This window comes from Stigmatopora nigra, chromosome 14 (genome assembly GCF_051989575.1).
Source record: "Stigmatopora nigra isolate UIUO_SnigA chromosome 14, RoL_Snig_1.1, whole genome shotgun sequence".
Lineage (NCBI taxonomy): Eukaryota > Metazoa > Chordata > Actinopteri > Syngnathiformes > Syngnathidae > Stigmatopora > Stigmatopora nigra.
Genome location: NC_135521.1, coordinates 9,969,427 through 9,980,959, shown reverse-complemented (window position 1 = coordinate 9,980,959; position 11,533 = coordinate 9,969,427). Strand labels below are relative to the sequence as shown.

Sequence of the window (11,533 nt, the reverse complement as noted above, 5' to 3'; positions counted from 1 at the left end):
ACTTTTATAGATCCTGCCATTATAAAGTATGAAACTTAGACAAAGTTTCTTTTTTATTATTGCTATTTGTGACATTCAACTACATAATGGTTGTTACAGGAAGAGGGAAGAGCTAAGAAACATTAATTTAAAAAAATCACAGCTACCTAAAGCATTAAAAAATACAACAATACCAAAAAAACTCATCCCATGATGCCAATTAACAGTATCTTTTGATTGAGTCTTCTCAGCTAGAGAGAATTAGTTGTAACATCCAATTGCAGCAGTTTATGGAAATAACATAGCCCACCATGGCCATTTCCTCTATCTTTCCTAAGAGACCCCGAGGAATTCTCAAACTATCTAATCTCACTATTATAACCCGATCTGTCTCCAGGTTTTTCTGATGGGATGTCCCTAAATGACCTACCAGGGATGGTCGTAGGATGCCCGAGCCACCTCTTCAAACCCTTATCGATGGAGGGCAATCTTGTTGTGGTCGTAATAAGTCAAGGTAGGAATTATCTCCTTATTCATATATTACTGGTTAATTTGCAACCCTCTGCACTACTATTTCTGAAAGTAAGTAGCAATGAGGGTCTTGTAGTTTCATCCCCAACGCAGTATAAAACCCAAAGTAATAACAATTCCCTTCTTCAAAATAAATAAGGAAAGGCAAGGCTTGCATTTTAAGATATACATTATATTATAAGATCTGCATGTAAACGTGTGTTGAGAAAGTTAAATGAATGGTATATTTTATTCGTATTAACCTATGCAAGGACAAATAACCACTGCTTTTCATAAATTTTGTCTGGAATTTATGTTTTTCATTTTCTGTTGTTGCTTGTCTGGCTCTAAAAAAGACATCTTTATTTCGAAATGCCTGAAAACAAGGAAGGTTATTAATGTTCCGTTGTTCAACTCAAAAGGAAATCTTTTATGAAGCAGAATAAGATTTCATGGGACTTGGCTCTCAAATAAAGCAAGGTAGTGTTTATTGATCATAGTGTTTAGTAAGGAAACCTTCAGAGCGCTTTCATGATGTAAATATATTAAGAGAGATCACTCTTTACGAGCTGAGAAGTTGCTTTCATTATGTAGAAAAGGAATGAATGCCCCCTCTTTTGGAAAAGTTTGTCAACACATGGTTGAAAGGTCCATACTTTAACTCTTTTGTACAAGTAAAATCATTAAACGATTCATAATGAAGAATTACCACAAGAGGGCTGTCATGCCATTGATTTTGTAGCTTCACAATGCAAAACAATGTTGATGTCTGACAGATGCATAGGCTACAACTGTAACTGTGTTCAATTGTGCTGGAATGTGAAAAACTACCTTTAATCTTGCCATTATGTTGTGTATTGCATACTGAAAAAGTCAGTGGGTTTTCTCCTGGTACTCTATTTTCCTCCCACATCACAAAAAACATACAACATAGGCGGGTTAAGCCCCCTAAATTGCCCCTAAGTATGAGTGTAAGCGTCACTGGGTGTCCCTTTCGTGCCCTGTGATTGGCTGGCCACTAATTCAGGGTGTCCACCTAGTGGTTGTTGTTTGTTAGGATAGGCTCCAGCACCCTGCGACCCTAAAAAATTAGAGACGCAGTGTTGGAAGTGAATGCATGGTTTAAAAGCAAATAGGAATAAATACTTGATAGTTTTAAGTACAACTGAGTCAGCTAAAGGAGCTAGTCATCCAGAATGACAGATGAATGTTTTGACATATTGGATATATTTCCCCTCTTAGTACGAGCATCAAACCGTAACAAGATTCTTTTTACCTGCTTGCAGCTTGAATGCTCAGGAATGGAGTCACGCAACTGTGTATTCTTCCATTTGTGCTCTTCATCCAACTCGTGCTTCATATTTAATTCACAGTCAGAGACATCCCTGACAATGATTAATCATGCTTTGCCAGCTTGTGTTCCCCACACAGAATGCTTCACTATGCTGTGCTTTATGCACACTAAAAAGGAAAAACAGCTTTGATTCAGCAACACCTACATACCACTAATTTATTCATAAGGTGTCTTGGAAAATTAAAGAGCTTTAAAGGCATACAAAACAAATGGTCAAGTAGTTTTCCTCAGGGTTTGACATTATGGTTGCGATACGTATGAATGATGAAGGCCTTTAATCTCATTGCAGAGCTACGAGATTGAGGTGATCTTTATAATGTGGAGATAAAATAGTAAAGTGCAAGTAGTAAAATAAGAGATTTTGCCAATTATGTCTCCTCATCCAAATAACTTACTGTGCATTTTCACTTTTGCAAGTAGAATCTCTGGTCAATGCTTGATCATTTGTGTATTTTGTAGGTATATAATCACAATTGTTCATTGTCTAATGAACCTCAACTATGCATTCATGAACACATACACGAGAACTACATTTAATTCACTTTAATTTTTCTCTCAATGTGCAAAACCAGACTTTTCATGTACAAAAACTTCTTCAAACATATAACTTCATTTACGTTCACCTACCGCTACCGCTGATCCGGTATACCTTTTATTGCTCCCATTCTGTCCTTTTCTATCACAAACCCTTATTGTACAATAAAAAAAAAATATATGTCCTCCATTGTGAGTTAATCACGTGAACACAAAATGAGACAATTGTCTAAGGCACTAAAAGTCTTATCGACTTTTTCCAGCTGCGGCTAGACCGCAACGTTAACCTTAACATTTATTACTTTGTGAATATAAATGGCAACATCAGGGAACGCATACTGATGGATAAAGAACCATGGCACATTGTTCATTGCATTATTCTCTACCAAAAATATAGGCATCAATATATGCAGTCAAAATGATGGTGAACCCCAGAGATGATTAACATATAAAATCCCATAGGCACAATAATGTCCTTTTATGGCTAATCTGCAGTTGTGTGTGCAAGCATGCCTGAAAGAGGGTGGTTGGTAGTGGTGGGCTCATGGCCGATATGTCTTGATAACATCTTTGATGGGCCTCCTGCAAATTGGGCAACATGCATTGATCTGGCGCTTGAGTTTCAGTCCACAGTCATTGCACAGACACATGTGACCGCAAGTGTAGATGACCGTGTCCACTTCTTGGTCAAAGCAAATGGTGCATTCCCCATTCTTCTCACAAGAGGGCCACTCTGAGCCACCCAGGCAAGGAGATACGGGAGGGCTGAGAGGAGAGCTGGGAGCAGTCACTACATGAAAGGAGAGGAATTTTTAGGAAGAACAGGTCTGGCTTGAAATATGTCTGCATGCTTAGCTGAACTGCTTACGGCCTTCTAAAAAAGCAATGGATCGCCATATACTTTATATAGGGGTGTTATTCTTACCCAGAGAGGATTCAGACGCAGAGGAGGATCTGTTGACACTGAAAGCCAGATCTGAATCGCTGTCGTCTGTCGGACTGCTGCTCTGGGAGGTGGTGGTGGGGGATGTGGAGGGAGGACTGGGCTGTAGCGTTCCTAGGTTGCAAAGATAAAGGAGTTCATTAAGAGGTATGCGTGGATGCTGAGTGGGAAGTGCATTTTTTCCCCTTGATGCTGGCCTTGAACTTTTCATATTCGTCATATTGGTTATTATGTTTTCTATTCATACTGGGAGGATTTTTCTTTCTTTTTTTTTGACGCTAATGATGCTGTCGTGGAAATTATCCGTCTCAGATGATGGGAGTTCTGGGATGATGAAAGAAATATGATTTCTTTTAAAAAATGTGATGACTCACCCACAAATTTTCGTGTGTCAAGTTAGTATCAAGTGAAATGGGTAGAATTGGTGTTTTGGGGGACTATCAGTCTCACTTTTTTTGTCTAAATAGTCACTTTTTAGATCTACATTCTTTTAAATGTCAGGATTAAGAAGTGTCATTTCTTGGTCTCAGTTTTTAAAATGAATAAATAAATAAATTTAATAAATTCAACTCCCAAAAAGGATGACTATATATAAACAAATGAACAAAAACTAAAATTAATACAAATTGATTTACATTGCTACAGTTTTTGCATTTACAGTTTGCCGTCCACCAAGCGATCCCCCAGCAGCCAGAATGAAAACTACAAGTAAAATAATCCTAAAAATTTGCATTGGCATAGAGAGCTGAATAAGGCAACATTATTTATACTAAGAGTTTACTGGTTTTCCAAAGCACACTAGTTCAGAATCACAGTTTTACTCATTGCCACTGACTTTAAATTTAATGGACCAAGAAAGCTCCCCCTTGCTGTTTCTACAATCATTTTGCTCGCTTATACTCAACTTACCCAGTATCTTGAGTCTATTAACAGCCCCATGCAGGGCGAAGAAGGCCCACAGCGCCTGAGAAGAGTCTACACAAAGCAGTCTGCCACGTCCCACTCCATTCACCCCGTGGTGCACCTCACCACTGGGAAGCAGGCTGAAGCTCAGTACGTCCCCAGAGTTGGGCATTGGGAAGCCGCGATGTACTACCCAGTACTCCTTACGGTCCAGCAAAACCTCTGGATCGGCTGGCAGGTCCCCGGCGTGAAGACTAGCTGGGTCACAGGATGTCAAACCAAACCAGAGCGCCCCAAAGTAAGGCAGCCCCAGATGGCCGACCTCAACGTATAATGTCTCTCCGCTTTGTAGTGGCCGATCGCTAAATACAAGAGTTCGACTGCTGTCCAGAAAGTGGATACAGGCAGCTGAGCGGTCTGTGGAAAGTATGATGTCGGAGCCGCGTACGGGGTGAAAGTGCAGGTCGCTGTCCAGTGGGGAGGGGAGGCTCCGGACCACTCTGGAGAATCCGGAGGAGACAGATGAGGCTGACGTGTTGGAGGACGAGTTGGATGAGCAATAGGGGATTAGCTGAGTATTGAGCCGGATGTTGGCCATCTTGGCAGCGGCAGCTTGGTTGTTCTCCAGTTGATTGTTGCTGTAATTGGCCGAATCGTGGCTGCTCTGGGGCAGATAGGCACTCAGTCGGGCGGCGCTCAGGCAGCTGGAGCTGACGCTCTCGGCAAACGTGCTTTCTAGATGGGGAGAATAAGTAAGTGACTTGATTATATAAGGGTCATCTCGAGTAAACTCACTTGCTCTTAGGCTGAAAATGTGATCTACATGTATCAGTGACTTTAGGCTCTTCTTCGAGCTTCTTTTGTTTATGTGAATGTGTTAAGAGCTTGAAGTTAGTGGAACATACTTTGTTCTAAAGTGGTTGAAACCCTCTAGCAATGTGACATTTTACCATTTCTCAATGTACACTGTTGTACCACACCCTTAAAAAAATGTACAACTCTTTAGTTGGTATTCATGTACATGATGTTGTACATTCTATGTAGGACTTAAAATCATACCAAAGAGGAATCGATCCCACTCTTGGTCAAGCAAGTGAACCACTACACAATCAGGAGGCTATATAAGGTTTATTTCACCCCCAAAAAATAAACTACAATATTTGCACAGTACTTATTTTACTTTAACCAAGATAACAGTGCAAGACTAATAGGCATTTTATTTCTTTCCCCATGACTTCCCACCCTATGATCAAGTCACTACACTGCTGCATTGTAAAAGTTTCATAACGCAAGTGCTATAAACAAATCTGTCGCTAGTGGCGATTCATTTGACTTATGGACCATTCCTTTATGACTATTTCAAGTGATGGCGTGTAGCAGAAGAGCACACTGGCCCCTCACCAAAGCCCCTGGGATCTGCAGTCTTGACCAAACATGGCTATAGCTCCTGTCAGACTGAATATAAACATAGCAAGGGAGGAAACTACAGGGTAGGTAGGGATGGAAATAAAAGGCAAAACAAAAGGGGCCCAACAAAGCGGGGTGACGAAATGACAAAGGGCTGTTGAGGGACTCATTAGGAGCCGGAGAATTAACAGAATTGAGACGACGTCGCAATTTATGAAGATAATAGTTTTACTGTATGTAGTATGTTCATCCCAAAACTGACATTGGAACCTGACGACACAGCTGCACTCTACCCCCTCTAGAAGTTGCTTAAATTAGTTCTATATTTATTGACACTGTAAATATATTCCTGCGGTTTAGCCGTCTCAAAGCCAAGTTCAACTTACCCTAGCCTTCAAGTTCAACTTCTACATTGTCCGAGCCAATCCAATCAAAATCTCATTCGAATTATATTTAAGAATCTAAGTTATGCTCAGGTTGCCTGTGTATACATGTATCAATGAACCCTATGAACCAATCACAAGTCAGTAGCCAGAAACTTGACTGAAAGGGAATACAACTTTGGGTAATATTTTTGGGATTGCTTTTATGGTGTTTAGGACCATTTTCAAAATACAGATTCAAAGCAAAGTTTACTGACACCAGAGCCGTTTTGGACACAACATAATATGATTACCATGGTTCAGGAAAAGTTCCTTATGCTTTTATTCAATACTAAATTGAATGGACCAACTGAATCTGATTATTTTTTTATCTTTACAAGGCAGGATTTATGACACAGCTGTAGTATTGTGAACTATTAAATGGTCTTATGCCTGCTGCCTAGTGTCTTGCCTCTGGTTGAGGAATATAATAGATACATTCAATATTTACCAAGTAGCGTGACTTCCTGAGTGATGCCGTAGATATCCACGATGGCCCAGAGCGGGCAGCCGATGCTGAGGCCACAGTGGAAGAGTATTGGCTCCCCGTCATTGATACTGTAGAACACCCTTCCATGGCGATCGGTCCAGAACGCGAGTATGCTGTCTTTTAAGGCGAGCCTTTCAGGTAGCGCCTTGGCCCAGTAGCCAGGTCGTGTCACCAAATCTGGACAAGCGTATTTGGGGATGTCGGATATGATCAAATCGCTCGGGTCCAGACTGGTAAAACCAAAGCGTAGAGCTCCACTCCAGCCGGTGTGGACTCCAGTGAGACGAAGCCGCACCTGAATAAGAGGCATTGGTTGTTAGAAATAGATACATCTGAGTGACAGATTGATTTGCTACCCTTGCCAAACGGATGACATTTTTTATTACAATTTATTGTCTATTGCCTTTTATATACAAATACCCAGATCATAAATTTTTTGGGTTGTTTTAGTACTCACTATATGGGGCAGTTCACATTTTTAGAAGAATGGAAGCAAGCAAACCTTTTCATAGAGATGGACGGGCCTGTGACTGAAGGTGATTCCATTGCAAAAACTGTTCTTGCGAGTGGCGCGACGAAGATGCCCATCAAGTCTTATATTCTTTCCCTTGGCATGAGGGTGAAAGTGGGGCGACTCCATACTGATTCTAACTGGATGAGCAGACCTTCTCTCAAGTCCAGCGCCATTGTTGGGCAGCGTGTAGTATTGCCTGCTGGCCAATGGAGGAGGTTGCAGCGTGGCATCTGCAATTTTGAAGCACAACCGGAAAATGAGTTTAACAATGTAGCGCCAACACATGCAAAAGCATGTTTGCGTTGTGTGACTCTGAAAAGGTCAAATGACTGTGGGTGGTGACAGCACCTGCTTGAAAAAGCGGCAAGCCTATCAACACCTAATATTTCCAGTTCAAGCGGTTAGCTAGATAAACAAAAAAAATAAATAAATAAATACATAAAACATGATAAATTAAGTGTGTTTAGCTAAATTCCCGTGGCATCCATGATAAACTCCCACAGTAGTATCCCCTGGTTGGCAATCATCGCCCACATTAGAGGGCAGAGGCCACTTATGTAAAAAAGCCGACAGTCTCAGGCACTTCCTTTCCCACTATGACACTATATGCCTCTCAACAACCCTTTGAGGACTTAACCCACACAATTCAAAAGAACTAGCTGTAACAAATACTGTAATTATATTAGAAAACAGAAATCATACTACCTACTTCTATACAAAACCATGGGTACAATAATCTTTTTGTATTTAAACACTATTTTCCATTGAAGTAAAGGTGGCCATAAGGCACAAAAGACCTGTCAAGCGACTACATTAACATCGCAGAAAAAAATAAAACATCAGGAGAAAGCCACACACATGCTGATTTTATTATATGTATAAGGACTTTCAATATCCTTTGCCAGCAGCATAAACAAACTCAATAGCTCTTTTACTGTATCCTATTAGTTAAGTGGCATAGTTTGGTCACCCCTGCCCTAAATCATTACATTATATTGAATTAAGTGAGGGTGAGAATTTAAACAAGCATCATTTGGCTCAGTTAAATTTGTATGGAAACAAAATGAAGATGGACATTCTAGCAATTTTGCCACCAAGCCGCCAAATAAATTACATATGGCTGGAATATGAGATAATAAAAATGCACCATGTTTTAAAAACTATGTATATTCCAATAGGGGATGGGGGGGCTCCTAGCTACACTTTTGCCAAGGACACCTAGTCTTAATTGCTGCAAATGGTGCACTCGAAGATAGGGTAATCACAGTAATCAATCATAAACAGCAAGCACAAGACCTACATGAAATAAAGCTAATCTTCTTCTGTACCAGCCTCTTTCTGAATATAAACAGGGCTTTTATTCTTTTTCATCTAATCAGCATCAACCACATTATTTAAGACAAGCAATAGCAGTGTTAATGGGTTCAATGGCAACTTCATAGTTTTATTTATTAGGTCTTTATCTCAAGACCTCGAAAGCATGATTTCAAAATTATTCATCACAGTCACTATTGTGATTATTCTGTGAGGAAAATAGAGATGATTTAAATACCTTCAGATAGTATAAATGCTGCAATTAATGAATGCCCAGCCCTCTTCAATCGAATAACTGAGTCCAAACCCATGTGCTTGCTCTTATGACTGAATTTCAGAGGTTATTTCTGAAGATTTGATGGGCTTTTTTTGCACGCGCTTGTCTTCTAATGTGCTCTTGAAATGTCATCAGTGCCAGACCGAGTTCAGGTATTGCCTTAGTAATCCCAAAGTCATGAAGATCCAAACTGTCGTGCTTGGTATTGAGAAATAGACATTAACTGCTTGTGATGAGTCATCTCATTGTTATTCGTTGGAATATCATTTAGGAAAGAAGACACTCCACATCCATTTCATGTTGTTCTTTTCTAAGGGAGATGTATTGGAAGAATAGATGGATTGTCTTTAAAACCACTGGCCCTCAATTGGGTCTTGAGTGAGCAACAACCAATCATAGCTGATTTTGGACAAGAGGCATTGTATTGAGAATGTTCCTAAAGTACATGATTTTGTGATGGATTGGAAGAGTATCAAGTCCAACACCTCCAGAACATCAGAACATGATACATATGTGCTAACCACTAGATGGCTGTGCTGCACAGACAGCATTTTTTTTTGTTTTAACAGTGCCATTGCTGTGACAATAAGAATCAAACATGATCCAGTAAACACACATACACATGCATGCACACAAACATTAACATAAATATATATATATTTCTTTATTGAATTGAATGTTTTTATTGTCATTATACAAGTTTAATGAGATTTATAGCTGTATATATTTTACTTAAAAGTTTAAGATGGATGGACGGACCCCTTAACCTTGACCTAGTGATTGCCTTTCAGGAGTCCTCCCCAGCAAAGACTGGTTAGGGTGATTTTCTCAGGGAATAATTTTTGGTTGAATATGAAAACTTTTTTTTTTTTTCAGCATTCTCTTGACTTTGAAAATGTAAAGTGGTAAAACTCACTCTCGTGACTTGTTCCAGATAATAAAGGTCAATTTCTACACTTGGAGAATAACTAAATGTCTGTTATGATATTTAGGAGATTTTAATTAGTGAGGTTAGGGATAGTATGGCAAAAACGAATGTTACAGTAGGGACCATTGTATTCTGCAAAAAAAATCAAAATTTAATCTTTTATCTAATTATATGATGTTTATTTAAAAAAGGCCTTTGGTTTCTATTTTTTTACTTGCGTTCTTTGTCTTCTTCATCTTATTTCCTAAAATCTGAGGTACATATATTGAAGGGAGTTTGCCTTGTACTGACATGTTCAGTAAACACATTTCACTTCAGAGGTTATACGTTTGAATCCAACAACATTTAACCAGCCTGTGCTTGTCTGGGTTTTCTCTATATCCTTAGATTCCCTCTTAATTACATACACCTGAAATCCCAATGAGGACAAACAATATAGAAAAATGGATATATCAATACCAATTCCACCTCCTTCCCTTAGTCATCTGGTATGGGGTGCTCCAGCACCCCTGCGAACCTTGAGTGGATAAACAGTACAGATGTGGATGGATAGGTCTGAAGTGAAATTGACCTTAAATCAATTTATTTATTTTGCAACTATATGTATATATGTATATATTTTTCATTCTAAAAGACTAGCAGGCATTTAAGTATATCCTAATTTAAACACAGATATCTTACTAGAGTTAACAGGTGATTCCCACTTAAGCATTGCAATTCAAGCAATACAAAGGTTGGCTTATTTTATTTATTTATTCATTTCTTTTTTTATTAAGGTGCCATATATCCTGTAAATAACTGTCACTATAAAGAAATAGCAACAGCAGAATCCCGCTCAGCTCCCCCGTGATGCGCAGCTCCTTCTCGAAAGCTGAGGGAGATCAGCAAGTGGAAGAAATGCCACAAAACCCACACGCTCACACTAACCTCAACAACACAATAATGGCACCAAGCCTTACCTATCGATGCTTTGGGTGTCGTATTTCCCATTATGTCCACAAATTCCGTGCACCGGCCGTCAAATTCATCCAGATTAGAATTGCAGTGCTCGTCTGTACATCCATGTGTGCCTACAGTACGCCTCTCTCTCCCTCCCTCCCTCAAGCAGGCGGACACCCCCAACAAGCGCGTAAACGAACCCCCTCCTCTCTTAGGAGAGGCCATCCCCGCACAACTTTAACCCTTTCATGCACAAATTATTTATTTTATTATTTTGTCCTTTCAGAGCTGTCTTTTAACTCATTGTCTTCCATGTGGGAATGCTCATTCACCCCTCCCAGTCAAAACAAATTGGACATATAGTGCAGTCAATGGCAATGAAACATTGGTTTGTCTTGTCAGCGACTCACAATGCATTGAACGTCCTGTTTATATCAGCTCACCTTTCCTGCTAATTTTGAGGCATTTCTGGGTGACGTCTTGTTCATTTTGGACGATTTCCTGTTACTTTACTGTCAGACAATTGTAATTGGCCAGGCCTGACTTATAGAACAAACCAGGAAACAGTTCGTGTGTGCCATATATAGGCTGACATGTACTATGAGATCATTGTGCAACTATAAGATGAAATCCCCATTTTCTTCTTGCCATTCCTTGACTGGTGGACTTTTCTCAAGCTGTTTCCTGTCTTCTGGACTATAGATCTCTCAGAGGAGTCATGGCCAGCAGGACTTGGAGGCCAGACTCAATCTGTCAGTAAAGGGAGTGAAGACTTTTAATTTCCGTCAAAACATTGTAAAATCTGCAAATCTTCTGATCTCCGTGCTGAACATTTCCCTTCCACTTGCATATCTGCATCATGTTTATATTTGAAAAAGCTTTCAGGCTTTTAGATGACGACAACATGGTCAGAAGGGTCTCATTCTTCTTGAGGGCAAACGTGGCCCATGAGATGCCAATTGGGTGACGGCAGTTTGACTCTATATATAACTCTGAAACAAAAGCATTTGTTTCTACCT

The 11,533-nt window shown here is 39.8% G+C and overlaps 2 protein-coding genes across 3 annotated transcripts in view; one reads left to right on the top strand and one right to left on the bottom strand.

Annotated features, from left to right (window-relative positions):
• The window catches only part of ergic1 (endoplasmic reticulum-golgi intermediate compartment 1), a 66,942-nt gene that overhangs the window by 17,352 nt on the left and 38,057 nt on the right, over nucleotides 1-11,533 (top strand). For both annotated transcript variants that reach the window (XM_077732409.1, XM_077732410.1), the window contains one exon: nucleotides 377-493. In XM_077732409.1, coding sequence (XP_077588535.1) covers nucleotides 426-493 — 68 coding nt within the window. In that variant the 5' untranslated portion in view covers nucleotides 377-425. The remainder of the gene's footprint in view (nucleotides 1-376; nucleotides 494-11,533) is intronic.
• Nucleotides 2,361-10,679, bottom strand: neurl1b (neuralized E3 ubiquitin protein ligase 1B). Its single transcript, XM_077732403.1, has 6 exons — nucleotides 10,535-10,679; nucleotides 7,045-7,286; nucleotides 6,504-6,837; nucleotides 4,230-4,958; nucleotides 3,303-3,434; nucleotides 2,361-3,167 (listed from the first exon to the last, which is right to left on the bottom strand). Exons 1-6 carry the CDS (start codon nucleotides 10,563-10,565, stop codon nucleotides 2,920-2,922), a joined length of 1,716 nt encoding a protein of 571 aa, XP_077588529.1. The 5' UTR covers nucleotides 10,566-10,679; the 3' UTR covers nucleotides 2,361-2,919.